Source organism: Ursus arctos, unplaced genomic scaffold (genome assembly GCF_023065955.2).
Source record: "Ursus arctos isolate Adak ecotype North America unplaced genomic scaffold, UrsArc2.0 scaffold_16, whole genome shotgun sequence".
NCBI classification, from domain to species: domain Eukaryota; kingdom Metazoa; phylum Chordata; class Mammalia; order Carnivora; family Ursidae; genus Ursus; species Ursus arctos.
This window is the reverse complement of record NW_026622830.1, coordinates 43386484-43412534: the sequence shown is the minus strand read 5'-3', so window position 1 is coordinate 43412534 and position 26051 is coordinate 43386484. Positions and strand designations below refer to the sequence as shown.

Sequence of the window (26051 nt, the reverse complement as noted above, 5' to 3'; positions counted from 1 at the left end):
CCTGCTTCTTTGGATGCCTGTTGGTTTTTCTCATTACTGAGGAGACCATGGTGTGTACTCCATTCACTGCCCCATGAATCTGGAGCTTCGTCGAGCTGGCTGGTTGGAACAGGCATTGTTCCCAGCTCTGTGCGAGCATCGGGCACCATGACGTTTAATCCTCTTGAGTGATTCTTTCCTGACCTTGGGTAGTTTCCTCACCTGCAAACACTGATTAGTACTCAACTGGGTTCTCTAGTGGGGCCTTCTGCAGATCTCCATGGTTGTCTCTCTGCAGCTCTCTCCTCCCCAGAACCCTGTTCTGAGAACTCTAGCAACCTTGCCCACCCCCCCCACCCCCCAGGGTCATAGCTTAATTCCTCAGTGCAGGGTTTCTGCTGGGTTCCACCCTTTGCCTTGGCCTCAAAACTCTCTCAAGGCAACAAGCTGGATCAAATGAGGGTGTATCTTATCTGTTTCCAGTCTCTCAGAATTCACTGTCCTTCATTGCCTTATATCCACTATCCTTTATTCAATGTTTTTCTTTAAAATATTTTGTGCAGTTTTTAGTTGTTTCAAGTGAGAGGGTAAATCTGTTCCCCAAATAATTTTTTTCTTTATTTTTTTTTTTACTTTTTTATTTGAGTGTATGTGTGTGTGTGTGTGTGTGTGTGTAAATATATATATATATATATATATGTGTGTGTGTGTGTGTGTGTGTGTGTGTGTGTGTATATATATGGAATGCTATAACATCTGCTCCCAGGATTTTGGACAGGGGTTTGTTGACCTGTATATAATTAGGGCAAAGTTCATCCTTAGTGATAATAAATTCATTGATAATAGATGTAAACCTAAATTTTAAGTAGTCTTCTTAATGATAGTTTTGTATTTGGGGGGACTGACTTCTGGTAAGTTTGATTAGCCAGTTATTGGAGATAATGCAGACTAGCTCAGCCAGCCACATCTCAGACCTCTTGTAGCATGACTTACCCAAAATATCACAGGCAGAAAAATGAAAGACTACATTTCCCAGATAGTGGAAATGTGGGTTCTACATGGAACTGAGTCTATAATCTGGGTTCTACATGGGACCAAGCTTCCTCCAAAGAGACACCTTCATGCAAGACTTGGAAGGTGGATGTGAACATCACTGAGGTGGAGACTCTGCTTCCACTATTTTCCTTGCTTTTCTGGTAAGCCTTGTCATGGTATTGTCTGGCACTGGCTGTAGCAATAGGCAGCAAGAGGCAGGACTTAGGGTACCCATTTTGCTGGTGTGGACTGTGGCAGAGAGGCGTGGTCGCAGAGTTGGTCCTCACTGTGGCAAAGATTGGCCAGATATGCAAAGCCATTTTCTAAAATTTTCCTGGAAGTCAGATTAAAGCCTTCAGCCCATTCAAGGCATTTTTATAAACTACCCATAACTAGCAGTACCTCACCTCCTGTTTGAACTAGTCAGAGAGGATTCTCTTGTCTGCAACTGAATTATATGTACTCCTAATGAAGCCAGTAAAGAGCCTAAATGAGGAGTATGAGACACTGATTCTGTCATTTCCTGGCTCACTCATGCATGCTTTATCAGGATTTTCAACCTGTGGTTTCTTTGAAGGAGTCCTTTAAATGATCTTGTCCATTTTGTGAAGGTTAGTTTAGTTAAAACCATAGAGTATCTATAAATCCACAGAACCAGATACACAAAAGCTACAGTACATTCCAAAGTTCACTAATAAGGTTGATCCCTCTATGCTGTGACATCTCCCTGCAACCCTGGATATGTGGAGTCCCTGTAGAACGCATATCTGTCTTTCATCTGGCCCAAGAAGGTGCCAGTAACTATACTTCAAATACTAATAATGTTTGATTCCTCTCTATTTTTTAAAAAAATACAAATACAAATAGAGGTTCTAATATTTTCTTCCTGCACACATGAATTATCCTGGGCATCTCCTGCAGTATTTTGTCAGAGGAGAAAAATTATTCTCATGTTCCAAGCAGGTGCTTTCTCTAAAGCATGTCACTGCACAATGGAAAACATATTACTCTTGTCCCTGTGTAAAGGGAATGCAACTGAGAGTCAAGGGACTGTAGTTCCAGTGTTACTGATGCCAGTGTCTTGGTTGTGACTGGTGGCGAGCCCTGCCACTTTGGGTTTCTCATTTATGAGATGAGTGTGCTGGTCTGCAATTAAGATCTTTCCTAGCGCCTAGGTTCCAAGAGAGACAAGTCATACTGTCCATGAACTTATTGCAGGTCTTCATTCTAGGAGCAATCAGCAGTTATCATTCAACTCTTCTCATCTCAAATAGCTTAACCATCCTAAATATGCTCTAAGTAGGGAGATTAGGTTCGGTTTTGTATTCCACTTAGCTTTTAAAATATTTTTCTAAATTTTCTATAATAAGCCTGTATTGTTTTTGTAATGGAAAATACTAAAAAATAAGCAAATATATACAAAATAATCCTCAAAAAGAAACATAAAAAGATCCAGGCTTAGGAGGGAAGGAATGAGAATGTTTCATGCGTGATAACTCCATGCTGGCCAGTTGGCTTCAAAGCATCTTTTTGCAATTGTTAGTTTGCCACAGAAAATTCAGGCAGACAGGCCATTTTCTTCTCATGGTTCAGTAGAGTGAAAACATGATTTCTGAAATGTATTTATTTTAACAATTCCAATAACAATAGAACAACTCAGTTGCTTCCTGGAGCTTGGTAAAGAGGTATTTATACTAAAGCAATTTACTAGCCTTGTAGATAACCATTGGCTCATTAGCTATTATTTTAGACTCATAAATAATAACCTTCAACCTACATGCTGCCAGATGAGAAGGAGGAAGAAAATCTATAAAGAACTTTAACTCCTGCAGCAAAATTTTGAAAAGTGATATTGCAAAGATTCTCAAAGGGACAAAAGTCAGTTTTAAACACCTGTTACATCTCCTGAACCCCAAACCAAGACCTGCAATCTGACAACAGGATAGGATGTTAGTCACTGAGGCTGCCATGCATAACTGGTGAGGAAGTTGGGCTGTACACAAGCATAAATGGGCAGGAAGGACATATGTGGTGCCTCTTGGCTTGCCTACACTGTGACCAAATATGCCAGAGAGCTTGCCTGCTCCGCCCCTTCTCCCATGCTACCCTCTCTCCCCATCTGTTCACCTTTGGCACGTGATCTGGGGGGGATTTTCTTCCCAGGTGACCCCACAAAGCAGGTAGAGACAGAAATCATTTCCTCCTTCTACCCACTGGGCCTTCACTGAGCACCCATCTATTAGTACCATATCTGCACATCAGGGGCTCACAACCAAATGGGGCTGGTGATTAGCATTTTAGGAAAGCGTTTTCAGAGAGAGGCCCAACACCGCTGATCACAAATCCCTTGAATGTGACCGGTCTATAGCATCGCTGTCCAAGAGAACTTTTCACAATGATGCAAATCATCTGCTGTGTGCTGTGGTAGCCACTAGCTACATGTAGCTGTTGAGCCTGTGAAACATGACAAGTGTGACTGCAATACTGAACTTTAAATTTTATTTAATCTTTCTATTTATAAAATCTAAATTGTCACATCTGGCAATTGGCTATCATTTGGGACAGTGCACATCTAAGGTGTTTGTAACTCTTGACAATGTGTGAAACAATTTTCCAAAGCATTTTTTTAAAACTATGTATTAGATTCTAGACCTCCTTTATAACTCAGATAGTTCAGTTTCAACTTTCAATGATATTCTAAACCTACTTGGTTGCTTTTGGTGCCCATGGTTTGAAATGAAATGTCTTTAAGCATTGCTTATATAGAAACCTTTGATCCATTCCTCTGCTATAAAGTACCCTGGGAGGTATGCTGTTGAGTCTAGTCTTCATACATTACTGATTGAATTACTGATTGAAAGCACCTGATTTCACACTTATTTAATTCTTGATAATGACCTCACCCTGAGTAGTTTTTTTCCTCAGAGTATGACTCTGGAAAAAAAAAAAGAGAGAGAATGTGAAATCTCATAGGTACCTCCAGATACATAATTAAAAAAATAAAATACAGCAAGTGCCTTAATAATGCAATTTGAAAACATTTGTTAGCTTGAATTTTTAAAAGAAACACTAAATTTTCCTAAATTTACATTAATTTTGGAGGGAGAAGAAATATTGCATAAAAGCCTGAAAATGTCTTCCTTTCCAAGAAGGCTAATATGGACTTGTAGCACACGTGAACACTTGAGCTAAAGTAATTACAATATTTTGCACTTGTAGAGTACTTCACATCTTTAAATACTTTTACATCATCATCTGCTTTTACCTTGTGATGAAGGAAAGTTTATCATAAATTACATCTCCACTTCATAGATTAGGAAACTGGTGCTCAGTGAGGTAAGATGGCTTGCCCCAAATTCACAAAGCTAATAAGCAACAGTACAAGAATTGAATGCTCTGTTTTAGCCCAGTGTTCTTTGCACTCTAAGGAAAGAGAATAATCCACTTTTAAACACTTTGAACTAAATTCTCTTAGAATATATACCACGAGTACACAGGTACAACATGACAAAGATGGTGGCCAGCATAGCAGCTATGGAGATGGGGGTTACAGATAACTTACAGGTTGCTGCAGTGGTCTTGCCATGAGATATTTCCTTGTTTTTATAAAGCTTGGTGGAAAGCCTGAATTTTTAAATAATACTGTAGATCTGGTCCAATAGACACGTATATGAGTTATGCCTTACACTTTATGTGATTTATTCATGTACAGTTCACATGCAGCACAGTATTTTGGAATGCAGGGTCATCCCTGCACTGAAATTTTCTCCCTGGGTATTAATATGTGATTTAAACATACACATTTCCTTTCAGATAATGAAAACACTGGTTTTCTTGTGTAGTATGGAGACTATCAGTTTCCTCCATTTTATGAGGTAATAATGCCCACTTGGAAGGGAAGATACAAGGACTATGGGAGTTCATATTCGATAAGGTGGGTAGAGAGATCTGGTGAAGAGTGATCCATTAATAAATGTGAGTTCCCACCCCTCATCTCCCATGTTAGATTGATGTTAGTGGGTAATGAGTTTGCTGGCTTTAAATTCTCATTAATAAAAGCCTTTAATATTAAAAAAAAAATCTTGGCTATGAGATGGGATACTCCTTTCTCTTCCATTCATTCACAGGCACTATCCTCAAGGCAGAGATTCTTATTAGCATGAATAAGACTGAGGCACTTGAAATAAGAATTTATACCTTTCCGTAAAAAATCAAGAGCTTTCCCCCTAAGGTCAGGAACAAGACACTCCCACCACTTTTATTCAGTACAGTACTGGAAGTCCTAGCCACAGCAATCAGACAAGAAAAAGGAATAAAAGGCATCCAAATTGATAAGGAAGAAGTAAAACTTGCACTATTTATAGATGATGTGATACTATATAAATTAAACCTGGAAGACCCCACCAAAAAACTACTAAAACTGATAAATGAATTTAGTAAATTAATTCACAGGATACAAAATTAATATACAGACATCTGTTGTATTTCTATACACCAATAATGAAGTAGCAGAAAGAAATTAAGAAAACAATCTCATTTACAGTTGTACCCAAAATAATAAAATACCTAGGAATAAACTTAACCAGGAGGTGAAAGACTTCTGCTCTGAAAACTATAACACATTGGTGAAAGAAATTGAAGAAAACAAAAAACAAATGGAAAGATATGAATTGGGACAACCAATATTGTTAAGATGCCCATATCACCCAAAGCAATCTACAGATTCAATGCAATCCCTATCAAAACACTAACATTTGTCACAGAACTAGAATTATCCTAAAATTTGCATGGGGCCACAAAAGACCCCAAACAGCCAAAGCAATCTTGAAAGAGAGGAACAAAACTGAAGATATCACAATCCCAGATTTCAAGATATAATACAAATCTGTAGTAATCAAAAACAGTATGGTACTGACACAGAAATAGACATACAGACCAATAGAACAGAACAAACAGCCCAGAAATAAATCCATCCTTTTATGATCAATTAATGTATGACAAAGCAGGAAAAATATCCAATGGGAAAAAGACAGTCTCTTCAACAAATGGTGTTGGTAAAACTGGACAGCTACATGCAAAAGAATGAAACTGGACCACTGTCTTACACCACACACAAAAATAAACTCAGAATGGATTAAAAACCTAAATGTGAGACCTGAAAACATAAACTTCCTAGAAGAAAACATAAGCAGAAATCTATTTGACATCAGCCATAGAAACATTTTTTCTAGCTATGTCTCCTTTGCCAAAGGAAACAAAAGCAAAATTAAACCACTGGGACTACAGCAAAATAAAAAGCTTTTGCACAGTGAATGAAACCATCAACAAAATAAAAAGGCAACCTACTGAATGGGGGGAGATATATACAAATGATATATCTAGTAAGGGATTTGTATCCAAAATATATTTAAAGAACTTACACAACTTAACACCAAAAATAATCCAATTAAAAATGGGCAGAGGACATGAACAGACATTTTTACAAAGACATCCAGATGGCCAATAGACACACGAAAAGATAGTTAACATCACTCATCATCGGGGTAATGCAAATCAAAACCACAATGAGATATCACCTCACACCGGTCAAAATGGCTACAATCAAAAAGTCAAGAAATAACAAGTGTTGGCAAGAGTGTGGAGATAAAGGAACCCTCATGCACTGTTGGTGGGAATGCAAACTGGTACAGCCACTGCAGAAAACCGTATGGAGGTTCCTCAAGAAATTAAAAATAGAATTATCATGTGATCCACCAATTACACTATTGGGTATTTACCCAAAGAAAATGAAAACACTAATTTGAAAAGATATACACACCCTTACTTTTATTGAAGCATTATTTACAATAGCCAAGATATAGAAGCAACCCAAGTGTCCATTCACAGATGAATGGATAAATATGTGGTGTATATATACATAATGGAAGTCATGGGGATATATGAACAGCACAGAGAATATAGTCAATAATATTATAATAACTTTGTATGGTGACAGATGCTAACTATATGTATTATGGGGATGATTTAATAATGTATAAAAATATTGAATCACTATGATGTACACCTGAAACTAAGAGGATATTGTATGTCAGTTATACTTTGATAAAAAAAAAAGCTCCATACTTTATGCAAAGCCCTATGGTGCTCATTCCTGACTATGTGAATGGTGTGTTTATTTTTCTTTCACATTATGATTTTTGGCATGGACATCTGAAGGGACTTGTACTGGCTATAATTTTAGGATGGTTCAAACCAATCTTGCTTTTCATCCCTAGGAAGGGCTAATTCTACACAAATGAATGTCACAGTGGGAAGGAGGGAAGTGACATATACTAGAAAAAAAAACCCTAGTCTTTTCATTAGAGCAATATTACAAGTGAAAATGAACATATATTGTGTCACATGGAATTCGGTCCCCACATTGGTCTATACTTCCAGATCTAAGATTCACCAACTCAGTAAAGAGGGATGTTCAAGTATACAGGTTCAGCTTCAAGGCTGTGTGATCGTATGAGAAACAGCACTGGGCAGGAAGCTGCCTGTTAGAGCAAGGGGGACAGGGAATGACCAGTGAGGAGCCCCAGATGGAGCGTGTGTGCACACCCATTCAAAATCACCTTTCAGAGTGGAGAAAAAGATTGTAATTAAATGACCGGGAAGCAAAATGAAGAGAGGGGACTTTGATTTCAGCAAATCATCTGAAAAAGAATTCCTATTTATTAGGCTATCAAATGCAACCTGGTGGCATGTGAAATGAAACAGAGAAGCAGGAACACTTCAAACACTCTACAGAAAGGCAGGTGGGTGACTCAGTAAATGGCCAACAGGGAAGTTTGCATTTTGGGAGAACGATTACCCAGCAATTTTTAGGTACGTAAGAAAAAAAAAATTGACAAGCTGGAGTGGGCAGTCGTATTTCAAGGAATTTTGAGGAGTCTGGAAAAATGCGCACCTAGAATTTAGTGTGTGATTTTTCTACTGGACACAGCACAAGGCCACTGACTGCACAGGAACAGACAAACATTTAAGTCATGATTAAATGACTCCAATTGGAGTCTAATAAGTGAATTAGGTGACAATGTGCGTTGGCAGTGTCCTCCTTAACAGCTCTGGAGACAGAGACTGCACAAGGCAGCTTTCCTAAGGGAGTAACTTCTGGAGATTCATAGTTCAAACGGTAATGGCAGCCTTTTAAAGGGCTTGCTCAAATCCCATGTAGAATATTGTGCACAGCAGCACTTACCCACTAAAAATAGGCCATTCGAGTGTTTGGGGAAGTGTGGAGGGCGGCGGGGCTCGCAGGAGGAGAGGGCCATGTGAGGGCAGTCTTTGAGAGCGGAGCATGTTAAGATGTGAAAAGAGGTGATTTAATCAAGGTTTATGAGCATCTGATAGGCTCACACAAAGAAGCTGGGGCAAGACCTATTCACGCCGCCAGGAAAAAGGATGCTACAGACTGTTAATTAATATAAGGCGGGGGAGGGATTCAGTAGGCAAGACCTTGTTTTTGCAGGGCCATCCATAAGTGGGGGAAATGAGGATGAGGCAGAGTTAAGAAAGAAGAGTGGGCACGGGACATGCCTTGTTAAAGCCTGCAGCAGACTTCTCGGGAAACAGCCTCAGCCTCACCTCGCCTCTCCCCCCTCCATCCCAGTTCCCATTTTGTGACTTCTGACAGCCTCTTGGAAGCTCCTTCTGCCCCCATGTCCCGAGGGAGGAACAGTACCAGCAGGGTGGGAGGGGCTTCTCATCTAAACACTGTCACGGGACTCAGCAGGCTGGGCTTTGCAAGCTTTGTGGTACGTGTGTGTGCTCACACAGGAGACGCTGCGGGACGCAGTACTCCTCAGGGGAAGAGTACATTCTAGTCGCACATTTGTTGCGTGACTTTATTTATTATTTTTAAAAATTTTTTATTTAATTTTTTTAATAGTAATATTTTTTATTATATTATATTAGTCATCATACAGTACATCCCTGGTTTTTGATGTAAAGTTCCATGACTCATTAGTTGCGTATAACACCCAGTGCACCATGCAATACGTGCCCTCCTTAATACCCATCACCAGCCTATCCCATTCCCCCACCCCCCTCCCCTCTGAAGCCCTCAGTTTGTTTCCCAGAGTCCATGACTTTAAATGTGGACTGGTTCAGAAAGGAATAAATGATAAGAATGGGCTCCATTCTTTTTCCAAAGTGGTAAGCCAATCAGTCGATGGATTTATTTCTCTCCGTCTTATACGCACACACATACATACACACACACACACTCACGCACACACACAAAGTCACCAGTGGTGGATTTGTACTGGCACTCCAAGGTGAAAAGAAAGAATAAAATCCAAGCCAGCCTGGGCCCTGGACCCTCAGCTGCACTGCTGTCCTGTGGCAGCTGTCCAACCGTGTACACGGTGGCGGACGGCTCAGCCACCACCACGTGTTTCCCAATGGCTCCAAGCGAGCCCCTCCGCAGGCAGCCAGAGTCAGCACTCATGAGGCCTCGACTGCTAGAGCATCTGCCCCCGTGGCTGCCACTGTTCCCGCTGGTGCTGCCAGTGTCTGCTCTGTCCTGGCCCTCGATGAGGTGGGAACGGGTTGGGGAAAATGGAGGAAAAGTCTCCCGAGGGGTTCTTTGAACCCCAGGAGGAACGTGCTCTTGACATCTCGTCCATCTTGCAGAAGACGGAGCGGCTGGTTGATGGTTAGCCCTCCCGGCATGCAGGATGGTGGCCCTAGACGTGGTGGACCGAAACTGGCCGGGATTTGAACAAGAATATTGCCGGTGTTGCCAAGGTCAGGGCAATAATCGGTAATCACACTAGGGCCAAAATAAGCGAAACCATTTGCCCTTCCTGCTTGCAAAGAACCTTGCCAGTCTGTCTCACAACAGACAGGGCAGGCAGTGGTGGGCCAAGAATTAGCATTGGGGCCTGGCAGCATTTCATGGCACTTGAAAAGAATGCGGCCACAGCTGCACGTACACGCTAACACACATGTGGGAGTGACTGACAAGGCATGACAATGGCCTCCGAACGTCACTTAACCATGATCAGTGACCTCCGATGATCGGCCACCATCTTCCTGCCCGCCTTGCTTCTTTCTTACAGATGGCAGTTGGCACATCCGGATATGGCCCGTCCTAGTGTTGTCTCATTTTGCCATCCCAAATATTCACTCTTAGCAAATCAAATTAACTTTTAAAATTATTACCATCATCAGTTAACAGCTGCGCCCCGACCAGTGGTCCCAAGCTTGCAGCGTCTGTCTGTTTCAGCACCACCTTCTTCTCCAGGAAAAACAAACCGGCTAGGGCTTTTGAATTTGGTCAAATGTGAAAACATTTTCTTTTCAAAGAAGACTAGGCATACAGCTGCCCATCGAGTAAAAATTTTCTTTAACAATCAACTGATTCCCCTCTAGTTCAATATTTTGGGTAAGGTTAAAGCAACAATAAAATCCTATGCACATGCTATGGAACAAATGCATTCGTTTTCTAAATACTTGTATTTTTCTTCGTTTTAAATAAAGATTGGAGTCAAGTCTATAAAGATTGAGGCGGGAAAGCCTATGATTAAGAAATTTGATACTTTACCTAATTTGATATTATACCAAAATATAGTTTATAATTGGAGGCATGTAGGAAAATATCCTCATATATGAAAGCTTTCAGAAATTAAGTACTCTTTGTGTAAAACAATAAAAATCCATGCGTGATAAAAATGCTTAGCAAGCCAGTAATAAAAAGAAACTTTCTTATCTTGATAAAGGGCATCCACAAAATATATGACAAATGTCATACACTTCATATTGAACATATATATTCCCTTTAAAATTAAGAGTGAGGCAAGGGTGCCATCTCTCACTACTTCTGTCCTACCTTTTACTGCAAAGCTTAGCCACTGTAGCAAGTAAGAAAAAGAAATAAAAGCTACAAAGATTGGAAAAGAGGAAACAAATTGTCATTATTTGCAGATGATATAATTTTTCTATGTGGAAAATCTAAAACAATATTATAGGGAAATGATCTGAATAAATGAGAAAGCTTAGCAAATTTGCAGAATGTGAAACCATATGAAAGTGCATTTCTATGCACTATATAGCAGCAGTCAATAAGCAAATGATTATTTACAACAGCAATAAAAATACAAAGCACTTTGGATTTTACCAAACAAAAATTTTGCAAGACATCATGGAGAAAATTTTAAATCTTTATTGAAGGATACTAAAGAGACCTAAATAAACCAAGACCTATACTATGTTATATCATAACATATGGGCTTAATATCAAAGATGTCAAATTATGACAGATGTCAATTCTCACCGAATTGATCTAAGGTTCAGTGCATTTCTTATCAAATCCAGTGGGGCTTTTCATAGAGCTTCACGCGTGTACTATAAAACTATTAGAAGAGGAAAGGAACAAAAACATCCAAGACACCCTGAAGAAGATGAACAGATTACACTAAAATTAAGAATTTCATTTTAATTCTGTTAATTGATACCATAAAGTGAGAAGACAAGGCTCAAAATGTTAAAAATATGTAACTAACATGAGTGTGCATCCAGAGTGTATAAATGACTCCTGTGAATGAGTACGAAGACAACCCAAAAGAAAAATGGACAAATGTCACAAACAGGCGTTTCCCAGAAACTATCACGAATGGCCCATGAACAAAGGAAAAGACACTGAGTTGTGTTACAAGTCAGGGCAGGGAAATTAAAACCACAGGAGGATACCTTTCCACACCACCAGAATGACCACATTTTAAAATCCAACTGTGCCACAGACTGACTGGGCCTTGGAGGCATTCTCCAGCACTGAGGGAGGGAGTTTATGTAGATACAACTACTTTGGGGAAAAATTCAGCACCACCTAATATACCCAAGAGAAGTCCTCACACATGAGGTGTGCCCAAAGTGTCCATGCATTGTTTGTGATGGCACCGAGCTGGGAACAAGTTAAACGTCAATCAGTCGAACAGACGAATGAGCTGTGACAGTAGAGCAGGGGAATATTATACAGCAGGGTAAACAAACAGTGTGAGAGGGAGTGTTGACTTTTTCTACCCAGCCATGGAATTGATTCAAAAGTAAGCAAAACAAATTAATTTATTATTTAGGAAATCATATCTATGTGGTACACTTTTAAAACAAGGGTTGGCCTGGCGCTTGCTTTGGTATAAAGTTTTATTGGGACACAGCCACGTCTGATTGCTTATGTATTGTCTGTGGCTACAGTCACACTACAACAGTAGAAGTGAATACTTGTGATGAGGTTGTACAGCCCACAGAGCTGAAAATATTTACCATTTGGCCCTTTGTAGAGAAAGTTTGCTGATTCCCTGCTTTATAGGAAAGAAAGGGAGTGATTAAATAATCCTCATGATAGTTGTTACCTCCAAGGACACCAAGCGGGTGTGAAGAGAGAGGGCTTCTAACATTTTGAAGTAAGGAGTTCTTTCTTTAAAAAAAATTTTTTTTTTAATTTTAGAGAGAGAGAGTGAGCATGAGCATAAGTGGGAGGGGGGAAGAGGGAGAGAGAATCTCAAGTAGAATCCCTGCTGAGCATAGAGCCAGACAGGGGCTGGATCTCTCAACCCTGTGATGATAACCTGAGCAGAAATCAAGAGTCAGATGCTTAACAGACTGTGCTACCCAGACACCCCCAGGAATTCTTTCTTAGAGAGGTGGGAGGGCCAGGGCACCTGGGTGACTTAGTTGGTTAAGCATCTGCCTTCAGCTCAGGTCATGATTTCAGGGTCCTGGGATCGAGCCCCGAGTTGGGATCCCTGCTCAGCAGGGAGCCTGCTTCTCCCTCTCCCTCTGCCACTCTTTCTGCTTGTGCTCTCTTTCTCTCTCTCAAATACATAAATAATTAAAAAAAAAAAAGAAAGGTAGGAGGGACACAGAATTCTGGTATTGTTTTTCCCTGAAAGTGTACATACATGTTTTATATACTTTATCATTTGTATGATGAACTCTACAATTTAAACATATTTTTGAAAGATTTTATTTGAGAGAGAGAGAGCGAGCATGAGCAGGGGGTGGGGGGAAAGAGAAGGGGAGTAGTCTCCCTGCTGAGCATGGACCCCAAAGCGGGGCTTGATCCCAGGACCTGGGATCATGACCTGAGCTGAAGGCAGGTGCTTAACTGACTGAGCGACCTAGATGTCCCAATTTAAACACACTTTTAGAAGGAAAGAGAGATTGTTCCTGATCCTAGCAGTTGCTGCCTTGGGTATTGAGGACCCTGGAATTTTATGACTTATGTCCTACATCTGTATCTGATACTGGCTCTGTCATTATCTTGTTTTGTGCAGAGAAGGAAGTTCTCCTCACCTTTCTAAGCAACACACTGTGTCCAGGAATAGCTTTCTACTCTAAAATTCTAGCCCTCCCAAGAGTATAGGATGAAAAACTGTCTTAGCATTTGAAAAGACAGAGTCACAGATCACCCAGTCTAACCACCCTGCAGTGCAGAATTCCCTTAATGTCTTATACAAATGGCCTCCTCCTTTGCTTGAGCACATGCTGGGAGGAAGTCTGGGGTCACAAATAGCCTGTCTGTGGTTGTAGAATTCCCACCAGGCCCAAGTGCTTCCATATCCTTCTCCCAAATCTCCCTCTTCAACTTCTGACTTCTCTTAGCAGCCCCATGTAAAGGGACTTGAGTATCATCTCATCTAGGCCTGTCTGTGGTGTGAAGACTGTGCTTGGATGCATCTGGGATCCAGGCCTGTGCGTGGCCATGGGGACCATATGTGGACATGTCAAGAGTCCATGCATTTCTCCATGTGACCCTCCACTCTCAGGCCAATGCTGGTAGTCAGATACTCTCTGTTATCTTAGAATTAAATTTCTGCCACTCTAGCCTCTCCCATGGGTTCCCATTTGGCTCTCTGGTGCATCGCAAAACACATCCCTCATTCACAAGACATTATAAATGTTTGCATTTCCTATTAGTAAAGTGTAATGTTCAACTGACCTGTAGAGATCTGGGATCAGCTTGTCCTCGTACCGAGCACATAGGTTGTTGAGAAGTTGCTCGTGCTGGCCAAATAGGCGGATGTAGTTGGAGGCAGGGAAAGGCTCTTTAGAAAGGCATGTGATGGTTTCCACCATTTTATACTTGTTAATATGTATTCGGAAGTAAGTCCCATTTTTTGCATTACCTGTTACTATTTCTAAACCCTGGTGGGGGTGAAGAGTGGGGGGTATCAAAAAAAAAAAAAACAACGTTAGAAACATTTCTGGACTTTGGGAACTTTATCATAGCAATATATTTTTCATATATAACAGACAGGTTACATCTTATCACACATTACAAATGACAGTAATTGATATTGACTAAACTCAACAGAAGCTAACCCTGTGTCAGAAACCACATACTGGACTTAATGATTAAATGTTCCTCAGGATATTTTAAACTGTGATTGCATTGTTCCACGTTTCTAAATCAGTTGCTAGGTTACAACCAATTCTCTGCTATTCAATACCTCGCACAGCTGGTACAAGGAACTGGGTTTATTCTCTTCTGTGAGGTGTGTTAAGTCTGTTAATTTTTAAAATTTTTTCACAGCACTGTTTTGACGAAAACCGTCTAGTCAACGGTGATCGGAAAGAATTTCAGACTTTCAAAAAAAGTTTATGTAAGCAAAAGAAACAAGTAAAAGATGACTCCTTGCCAGCTGGGTTTGGGGAGGTTCAGCTGTTTGGTCAGGTCTGTTCCCAGGAAGAAGGTTCAAGTTCATGGGCAGGAAGCACACATGTACGTGCTGCAGGCTACTTGTTAGTTTGTAAGTTGTTAAAGGTGCGGATGCATGGCTTTGTGTCCCCTAGAAGCTGGCTAAAATTGCAGTATAAACCCACATGAAAAGGGAAGATAAATCCCATGTTACGATCACTTTTTCTATTTCAGCCCCTAATGACTACCGACCTACCAACCAGAGACATGCTTCCCACCAGCTCAGACACCCAAACTGAGAACCCTCAGTGGAAAAACAGGGTTCTGTTGGTGGCAGCTGAATGTGCACTTTGCCTCTAGACTCTGAACTTAGTACACAGTTACATTCAATAAAGCTTTCCTGAGAGCATATAGATTTAAGCTTTTGCTCTGCACTTGAATGTGGCATTTTAGAAATCCAAGGCAAGTTGGACTACACTGATCCCAAACATTTACTTAGTCCTGGACATCCCCTGGGGATTTTGTCTAAATAAGGACACACGGTTTAACTGAATTTTTAAATAAATTGAAACAACTGGTGGGTGTTTGGGCATCACATGGCAAAGCCCTGGGGAGGAATCAGCCAATGGAAAGGGCACACAGTGAGATATACAGGAGGGATGTCAGGTAAACCCTGGGCCAACCCCAACTATGCGGGCAAAACTGGGTATCTGGGGGTCAGGGAGAGAGCAGATATAGCTTAGGAAAAGGTTTGGGGGGGTGGCACCTCGAGAGAGGTGCAAGTCATCCATCACTCACAGAGATGGATGGATACAGACAGGAAATCTACCTCCTTAGCAACATGGAAGGCATCAGCTAACAGGACAATGGTACATCCACACAATGGGATGCAACACCTCCAACAAAAGTCCTTGGTAAACTATATTCCTCAACAGGAAAATAGGTTTACAGTACATTTGATACTACAGAAGTATAGTATAAAAGTTATATTTTAGGGGCGCCTGGGTGGCACAGCAGTTAAGCGTCTGCCTTCGGCTCAGGGCGTGATCCTAGCGTTCTGGGATCGAGCCCCACATCAGGCTCCTCCGCTATGAGCCTGCTTCTTCCTCTCCCACTTCACCTGCTTGTGTTCCCTCTCTCGCTGGCTGTCTCTATCTCTGTCGAATAAATAAATAAAATCTTTAAAAAAAAAGTTATATTTTATAACTTACACAGTATTGTTCTATTTTTATAAACATCCATAGTATCATTCTATTTGTTTTTCTACCACACTTTAACAAACCATTCAAATCATCCATTTCTCTGGTTGACAGACTGGGTCACTGTTAGTGTTTCTCTTTCTGCTCATTTAACTATCTGTTGTTTCTATTTTTTAAAAATGACTATCACTTCTAACATGGTAAAAAGTTATTTTTAAATACAGCGGTTGTGTTGTGGCAAGGAATCAGACAGGGAGAGAGAGAAAGAGAAATGAAACAAAGTAGAAGAAGCAAGGGAGAAGGAAGGAAGGAAGGAAGGAAGGGAGGGAGGGAGGGAGGGAGGGAGGGAAGAAGGAGGGACCCTGGGAGGGAGGAGTCTGGTGCAGAAGAGTGGGGCTTGTCTGGACTCAAGAAGAGTCTGGAAAAGGCCAGGCTTGAGCCACTGGCTGCAGACCACCTGCTCTCCTTATCCGATCATCTCCTCACCCTGTACTCCTGCCGCAAGTACTTCTCTAGTCCTAGATAGCCCCACAGACTTTCTTCCATCAGGTGTGTTTCCTCAAGTCTTGACTTCTCAGACTGTGCAATGAACACCTCCCAGATTGGGGCATGTGACAGCCTTACCTAGCAGCCTTACCTAGCAGCCCATCGCACAAAAACTATTTCTGAATTAAATACACAAGGTGCCATGAGAGTGAAGAATGTGCCTGCCACATGTGTTCTTAAGATTCAATACAAGACTTTAAAGACCATTTGAGTTTGGCCAACAACTTGAGGCTTAGTTGCCTCCCTTCCATGTGACCTTTCTCAGGAGGGGTGCCATGGTGGAAAATCGAGTGAGTCTCTGAGGAGGGGCCGCTCCCTGGCCTTGGCGGTGGTAGGGCAGCTGGCAGGTCCAGGAGAGATGGCACTGCCAACAGCTCCAGCATAGATTTAGTGCCAGGTTTCCTCAGGGCTCACTGGAAGGCAGAGTCCACAGTCCCACAAGGTGTTGGCCCTTCCACCTTCTCTTTTAAAATTTCTTTAAGCTGTGGGATTAAGGAAGGTAACCCAGGCATCAAAGGGGCACAACTTGTGATCCACCCATGTGATGGCCTTTGACTTTACAAAGCGTTTCATTTCTGCTCACGAGGACTCTGCATTTAGGGGGACTGATTTGGCCAAGGCTGAGCATCTCAACACGAGCTCCACCGTAACTGAGTTAGTGGTGTCCTGACAAGTTTTTGCGGAGCTGGGCCAGGTTGCTCCACAGGAGGGTGATACGGTCAGCATCACTTTCAATGATTTGTCGTCATGGTATCTGTTGGGGGTTGTTTGGTCTTATTTTTTAATTTAAAGATTGAATGACAATCTTTGGATTGCCTCTGTATGTTTTCACACATTATAGCTATGAGGGCTTTCAGAGGACAGAAAGAGACCATACTATAGTGGAAAAAAATGACCATGCTGTGTTAAGAGAGCTAATCTCAGCTATGGAAGTAATTTTGTCCATTTTAATGAGATCTGGCACTGTGTTAGCATAACCAGGGGGCCGTTCTGGGAATGTGGAACACATCGAAATATTTTGCATTGACATTAAAGACAAGCCATCTACAGATGGGCTTCTCAGACACAAATTACTCTTTATAGGGCCAGGCAGACTTATATGAATTTTCTAGGTCATTCCTAGTCACAGTTACTGACAGACTAGGAACATCCAGTGAAGTCCAGAACTCTTTCTGCCTATCGTCACAGAAAATCACTCCACGAAGTGATGGCTTGAGGCAGCTTCCAGCCCTGGCACCCCATAAGGGATTTTGAAGTAATGATGATGATTTCATACACTTTCCAATTCTGTGGGATGTGTCTAGTTGCTTCCTTTATTTTAAGTAATAAGTAAATTGTTAGGAAATGTGGATCTTTTTTTTAAAATGTGGATCTTGAATTTAAGATTTTGGCAGAGTAACTGGTTCTGGTGTAGTATGTTTCCCCCTTCCTTTTTTCCTGAATACAATTATCCTTTCGAGTTCCTTTATGATTTTGACAAAGGTTGGAAAATGGCTCTGGAATTCATGCCAAATGGAAGACACAGGAGTAATCAGACTTGGTGTGCAAGAAATCAAGTCCCCTTCTCTCATGATGAACACACAATTTTAAATTTGATGGTATCCAAGGCAGAATTTGTTGTGACAAATTTCTCTATTCCATGGTGTATAAGCCAACAAAGCATGTGGACTGGAATCTGTAAATTAGTTTATTATGTAGGGGTCTCCTTTCTTCTTTTTGTCAGGTTACCTCTCAGAGCTCATGAATTACTAAAGTGTCTTCTTACTTAAATATTCCAATTAGTGAGTGCTACAAAAGTCTGGTAAAATTCATCTGCACTACATTTATTGTAAGAATAGCAGTTCAGTTTCTCTTGTGAAATATTGTTCAATGGGCTCCATTCTCAATCAATTGATTATATTTAGGTGACTGCCTGACCATTTTGGCAACAATTTCACTTAATCAAATTAATTCCAACCCCAAAAGATTGCCATGGAACCATCCTACATTTTTTTTTTCTTGGAGAATAAAATGGATAAAAATCTGTTTAGATCTTCTGTACTAATTAAAAAGGAGGCCCACCTGGCAAAATGGTTAATTAAAGTCAGGGGTCCTGTTCAAATACTGTCATAGCACCAGCCAAAGAATCTATTTAAGTTGCATTCTTATTAAAACTCATTATCTAAAAAAAAAACAAAAAAAAAAACCCTTTTTAAGAGGGTCTTTATTAAAAACCTCCTCCAACTTTATTCAGAGAGAGGGCCAGGGGTTCATACATAACTGACACTGCATGCAGGAAATCACACAGTGTCCTTGAAGAATCTGGTTCGGTCTGAAACCAAGTCTAGTATTTTCTAGCTCTTGAACATAATATTTGGGTCCAGTTATTTACCTCTGATGACCAAAGTGCTCGGCTTCTGAACATAACATCTGGGCTTCATCCTATCTATCTAATGCCCCACATCATCAGTAGCAGATTGTATTTTCCAAACATGGCCACAACAATGTCCCCCATCCCACATACTCATCTGCAATATGACCTTGACACTCTTCCCACTGAGAGATGACCTCTATGTCCTCTCTCTGTGAATCCCAGCGGGCTGTGACTGTCCCAGCAGATGGTGGGGCGAAATGACACTGTGCAGACTATGGAGGATAGGTCATAAGAGGCACAGCAGCTCCACTTGCATGCAGAGCCCTGAGCCATCCCGTGAGAAGTCTGACTACTCTGAGGCTGCCATGCTGTGAGGAAGGCCAGGCGACCAGGATAGCGTGGGTGTGATGCTCTGGTCAGCACTCCCCATGATGGAGTCATCCCAGCCCAGGTGAGTACAAGCCTTTGGAGGATCCACCCACTGAGTCACAACTTATCTTCTAGTCTTCCCAGCTGAGGCTCCAGACACAGTAGGGGTGCAGACAAGCCATTCCCACTGTGTCCTATCCAAATTCCTGACCCACAGAATATGTGAGCAGAATCAAATGGCTGTTTCATGTTGCTAAGTTTTGTTGCACAGCAATAGACACCATAACACTATTCTCTATGATCTTTTCTTTATTTGTAAGAAAATCTGGAATCAGACCATGTATATAGGATATACCTAAAAGAATCTGGGAGAAGCCCAAGGGAAATAAGTTTTAAATACATAGCATCTATTCTTCCCTGCAAGAACCAGGTTTCATTATTTATCTGAAACTATAATTAACAACAACATCCACCACTGACTAGTCACCTGTTTTGTTCCTTAAAGGCACTGTTACCTTATATGTGATTCCTAATAGGACCAGAAATACAGAGAAGTCCAGGGGGAAGTACACAGAAGAGCGGGGATTCTGATTTCCAGGAAGGAGAAAGGTGAGAGACCTGTGCCATTTTGAGTTTGCCTCCCTTAAAGGAATTTTCCAACAGCTTCTACTTACATCTCATGGGCCAAAACCTGCCACAAGGCTAACCCTATTCTCAAGGAAATCTGGGAAATGTGTTTATTTTACATTAGTCAGCCTGTTAACCCTCAAAAATATTCAGGATAAGAAAATAGGCAACTTACAGTGTTGTGTCTGCCCCACTGACAAAAAAGCAAACATGACACATCAGAAAGGCAACCCCCAAATGACAGCAAACACCAGTTTGGGACTGTCTGACAGAGGATCTAATCTGAGGAGGTTGCTGACTGACCAACCACACTGCGTCCTTTCTAGTTACCTTGAACCAGGGGGTATTCCACCCCACAGCTTTTGCTTTTCCTGGATGGCCCTTCCAGGGTAATTCAGGCAGTGCGGGAGAACAATGGGTTCTGTATGGACATTCCGGACCCTAAGCAATGGATTTGTACATTGCCGCATCACAGATTATCTCAAAACTTAGCGACTTACTGTCTTTCAGCAGGTGAATGGATAAATAATTTGTGTTCCATCCAGATAATGGAATATTATTCAGCACTAAAAAGAAATTCCCTATCAAGCCATAAAAAGACATGGAGAAAAGCAATGCACATTACTAAGTGAAAGCAGCAATCTGAACTCATACTGTAGGGAGTCCAACTACATGACATTCTGGAAAAGGTAAAACAATGGTAACTGTGAGAAGATTGGTGGTTGCCCAGGGTTGTGGGGAGGGATAGATGAATAGGCAGGCAACATAAGAATTTTAGAGCCATGAAACTACTCTGTATGACACTGTAATGTGGACACATGTTATGTATAATTATACATTTGCCCAAATGTATAATTATACATTTGCCCAAACCCATAGAATGTTTAACACCAAAAGCAAACTCTAAAGTAAACTGTGGGCTTTGGTAACAATGAGGTGTCGATGTAAGTTCATCCATTGTAACAAATATACCAGTCTGGTGGGGGTGTTGATCACCGAAGAGGTTCTGTGTAAATGGAGATGGGAAATCTCGGTACTTTCCTCTCAATTTTGCTGTGAACCTAAACCTGCTCTAAAAAATATTCTATTAAAAAACACTTAATGTCTTAAAACAACAATAAACTATTACCTCAATGTTTGGGAGTCAGAAATGAGGAGCAGCTTAGCTGGGGGACTCTGGCTCAAGGTCTCCCATAAATTTATAGTCAAGATGTCCCCTGGGGCCACATCATCGGAAGCCTTGACTAGGGCTGGAGGATCCACGTCCAAGGCAGCTCCCTCACGAGACTGACAAATTGCTAATGGCTGCTAGAGGAATCCTCAATTCCTTACCACATAGGCCTGGGTGACCTCACAACATGGCACTAAGTGATCCGGGAGGGTGCAAGTTAGAGCTGTAATATCTTTCATGACTTAGCCTTGGAAGTCACATGCTGTCATTTCTACACAATCCTGTTGGCTACACAGATCAGCCCTATTTTGTGTGGGAGGAGACCACACAAAGGCATGAATACCAAGGGGCAAGAATCATGGAGCCATCTTGGGAGCTGGTTATCACAGGGTTTTTCTGATGAACCAGCACATTATACTAGAGTCTCTGAATAGAGAGTTTCATCCCCCTGTAAACAAAGTGTTATATTTGAAAGTAAAATGAAATTCAGGAATAATACTTACAAAGTTAGACTGGGCCATTTGTACCTCTAAGGGAGTTGGAATGGCAGGTTTGGCAATATGCAGATAATGGTAAGACCCAGGAAGAATGCCTCCTACAGGAAATGGCAAGTTTTCCACATTTTAATTTCGTTGTTAATGAAGTGGTAGCGGAGTTTATATATTTGCACATAGCACATAGGACACAAGATAAACAGAGATGCCTACCATGGTGTATGCTACTCTAACTATCCTCCTTAAGTACTAATATTAGCAAGAAACTCCCTGAGATTGATTTTATTTAACAAAATCAATGTGAATGTGCCATTATACCCTATAAAATAGTCAGCAATGCCCCCAAGAAAATACGCCAAGCTAATTTTATGTATCCTGTGATTTTGCATAACCCCTGGCACTCTAACCTATGCCTGTCAAAGCCAAACCAAGACCTACAGAGGACTTAAATGGTGCATTGATATTCCCATTCCCTGTCCCTCTTTCATCATGTAACCAAAATATTCAAGTGGATGTTATTAAGGAAAATCAACAAAGTTCTTTGGAAAATTATCATTATGAAATTCTTACTATTTCTAGCTTGTCCCATAGTATAAGCTTGATCTAGCTCTGGTCTTTGATACCCATCCCTTCTCTTCTTTTCCTATGGCCACCACCTTTCCTAAGTTCTCGATCCAAAGTGAGACACAGAGCAGGATCTATCAGAGTCCATTTAGTTAGGTAGAATATGACAAGGACTGGAATGTAGGGCTTGGGTCTCTTTATCTCATGTTCTGTTTACTGGATTAGGGTCCATGGATACCCTAGGGTCCATGGATGGCTTTAGAGGTTGGTCCATCAATCTCCTGGAAATGAACTTACAATTTTGTAAATATGTGCATTTTGTGGTAAAAGGTCCACAACATTCAAAGACACTACTTTCAAAGATATTTCTCATCAGCCAAGCACAAAGAACTCCTGTATTACTCATATGATGATCTCCTTAGGGGTCAATATGGCTTAGGAGACTGCTTTTACAGTTGTGAATGGTTTAGTTTATTCATCTAGATAAGAGGCCAAGGCCTGGGATGCTGTGAGCTTATAGTGAGAACAAAAGTTTAGCAAGATGTCAGGACATTGCCCCACTAACCAGTTGTGAGTAACCTTTGGGCAAGTTACTGACTGTTCCCAGGCTCTCTTTATGTACCTATAAAATAGGGACGGCAGTTATGATATGATCCATACATAAGCAATACATGCTCAAAATACAAAGGACCACAATAAAATGCTAGGTCCATAATAAATGTTTAAAAACGAGACTGAGCCCTCCTTTGTCTCTGTGCAAACCCACTGAGAGACAGAGAAACCTCCTCACCAAGCCTAAGAGAAACATGAAGGGCTGCCCCAAGCAGTGATCCAGATCTAAAAGGTGGCTTCATGACAGAGAAGAAGGTGGCCTACTACACACCTTGGATCTTGGCTCCCTTGTACATAGGGATGAGTCGGTCAAGATCAGCTGGTGGTTCAGTCACAGGTTCAAGGGTTGGGTCAAAGAGACTGAGCATAGCTGCTGCTAGCTGGAAGCCAATTTCTTTGGAACTGAAGCTGCTATGAGTCCACTCATTTGAGTAATATTTATTGGAGAATTTGGTGAGGGAGCCAGCAGCTCTGATGGCTACGTCATTGGTGTGGAAGTTGGTATCAATCACAAGTCGGCCGTCATAGACGAGACATGCATCATTGAGCGCTTTAAATGTTTCATAATCCACATTCTTCTCACAGAAGCTGAAGAACATCTACAAAGCAAACACTCATGTTATTACTCAGTTATCACTCTTCATTTTACATTCTCAAGAGTATGAATAGTCTCCAAAGCACCTTATTATTGGGGGCATACAAAAACCAAACCAAAACAACAATAACGCTTAATCTACTAAAATGTCATAATGATGTGGTATGTGTGTATATGGAGAGAGACAGATAGACAGACACAGACAGAGGGAGAGAGTCTGCCTTTTGTATGAAGAACAAATTAAGATACCTAATATCACTCTTTTGTAATCACTCAATTTAGACATCCAGTGGAGAGAAGAATGCCAAGTGATGGAGTAGCTCTCAGAAAAGTAATTTCGTAAGGAGGTTTACATCTATAGAGACAATACTTTCCCTCATTTGCCTACATTTTGAATAGCTCTCATCTCAGCCTTCTTCTATTTTCCTTTTCCTGTGTCTGACACTTAAGTCTCTCCAGGTTCCTTCTTGGGGTCACTTCATTCAGTCTTGAGTCTTCAGATTGCCTCATTCCTGCCCTTTTAAACCAAGAAAACCCATCCTTGAAGAATGCCCCAGAGAGGATGAAAGCCCCCATCAGCCTCAGTATCTACCATGTCTGGGCTCCTGCCTTATTCCTTCCTGCCCTGGCATGGAAGATAGTCACTGAGTAAATATTTATGAGGCGCCTACCCTATGAGAGGCACTGTGCTACAGAGGGGCCTAAAACACCTCTGCACCCTCCTTAAAAGTGACCTGTATGCCCCCTCCATTCTCTGCCCAAATTTCAATGCTATCTTGCGCTTATCTGGATATCTTCTTCCATAGTGATGTTGAAAGTCATTAAGTCAGTCTAAGTTAATTGTTTTTAAGTCTTCAGTTGTCATTGAAATAGTTTAGTCATTTTTATCTTTACCTAAATATAGTTTGCCACCTTATTAAAAGCCTACTAAAAATGAACATATGACATGGGTCCTCATCCTTACTGATAGACATCATACTCCCTGCTTCCTTCACATGCTGCTTTAAGCACCTCACTTACTTATCATGTACAGACATTAGCTGTCCTGGGCCAGAGATACTTCTCTTCCATATCCTTTGCCTGTGCCCATGAATGGTGCATGAATTATGAATGATCCTGCAGTAGCCACTGGTCATGTGTGACTATATACATTTAAATCTAAATTAATTAAAATCAAACAAAATTAAAAATCCAGAGCCTCAATTGTAGTACCTATTTCAAATGCCCAAAACCTATAGCTGGCTAGTGGTTGCCATACTGAACAGCACAGATACAGACCATTTCTATCAGATCTATTGGATGGCGTTGGACTCGGATCCATTATCTCTGTGATGTCCTTTTTCTCCCTCAAGGAGCTCCTAGGGCCTTTTCCCTTTTCCCTGTCTCTATTCCTTCAGCTATCTAACCCTATCCCAGTTACTCCATCCAAGGAAGCTTCTTCAAGTCTGTTTAGAATTTGTTCTGTTTTGTAACTCTTACTCTGTAACCACAGGAAAATACATTTTTCTGAGTCTCTCTCTGACTCTGGATCTTTCTGTCTCTTTGCTCCTCTTTTTTCTCTCCTCCACTCTGTTCCCATCATTATAAAAATGGATCTCCCACTCATACAAAAATGTGGAAAGCCATTTGATTTGAATTGAAATTATACATGAAAAAGAGTACCATCAACCTCTTGAGCCCTTGAAAATACTCAGGAGTCCCCTTCAGCATCCCCACAAAAGTTCTTATACCTACCCAGTTTTTTCCTAATTAAACCTACTTTTAATTAAGTTGCATATTAAATATATTATTTCTTCTTTTCCCAGATTTTAAAATTATTGGTAGTGCAAAAATATTATATTGTTTTGGTGTAGGCATTCACAATTTTGTTACACTGGGGATTTCAGAGGACTTTGTGAACCAGACTGAAAACTGAATAAGCAAATCTAACACAGTTCAAGGGAACATGTGTTCTAAGTTACAAACCTCTCAAGTGCAATTCGTGCACTCCTTTAATGCCAACTTAACATTACAATACTGGATAAAAATATGAAGTAGAAATATCTGGCCACACTGATGTTGTTCTGAATGAATATTTAAGAGTACTTATATTTATAATTCTGATTAGGGAGAGCAAAACTCCCGGGTTAACAGATCAGGAAGCAGTGATCTGATAAATCTCATTCATTATGCATTTCCACAAACACTTCCCATGTTAGACCCCAAGAATATCTTGGTGAAGAGGATAAACACAGAGTTTATAATCTAATTGGAGAGATGGACACCAACAAAGTCATCACCCTGACAAGCAGAGGGTTTCAGACTGTAATGAATGTTGTGTAGAAAAGGGAGACAGCCGGCTGGAGGCTGGAGCATTTGGTGGGCACCCAGGAGGTACCACCACTGGGCAGAAGGAAGCAAGGTATTGATGTGAGTCCAAAATACCAACTCAAGAGTTCTGTTTCTGCTATAATGGTGTAATCCCTTCTAATCCTCTAACTGATACAACTATAAACTCTGGTCAAAGTACAAAAACTATTACCCAAAGATGCCAATGAGCATTTAAAAGGAGACAGATGGTGTAGGGCAGTAGAACACTTGGAACAATGATGAGCATGAGGGTAATTTTCTTTATTTTGGTGGAAAGAGAATGGATTACAGTCACTTTATACACTAGTAGAAGAATAAAGATGGTAGAGGAAAGAGTCAGTGAACTTCAAGTTACATCAATAGAAAGTACTCAATGTGAAGAATAAAGAGAGAAGAAACAAAGAGATTGAAACAAATGAATAGGGCCTTAAAGACCTATGCAACAACAAGAAAAAACTAACAGATATGCAATGG

General features: G+C 40.9%; 1 protein-coding gene across 1 annotated transcript in view; it reads right to left on the bottom strand.

Moving 5' to 3' along the window:
* Positions 1-26051, bottom strand: part of CFAP61 (cilia and flagella associated protein 61) — a 285814-nt gene that overhangs the window by 45737 nt on the left and 214026 nt on the right. Inside the window, exons 22-24 of the mRNA XM_057312694.1 lie at positions 22905-23232; positions 21467-21558; positions 14000-14205 (exon numbers count right to left, since the gene is read on the bottom strand). Coding sequence (XP_057168677.1) covers positions 14000-14205; positions 21467-21558; positions 22905-23232 — 626 coding nt within the window. The remainder of the gene's footprint in view (positions 1-13999; positions 14206-21466; positions 21559-22904; positions 23233-26051) is intronic.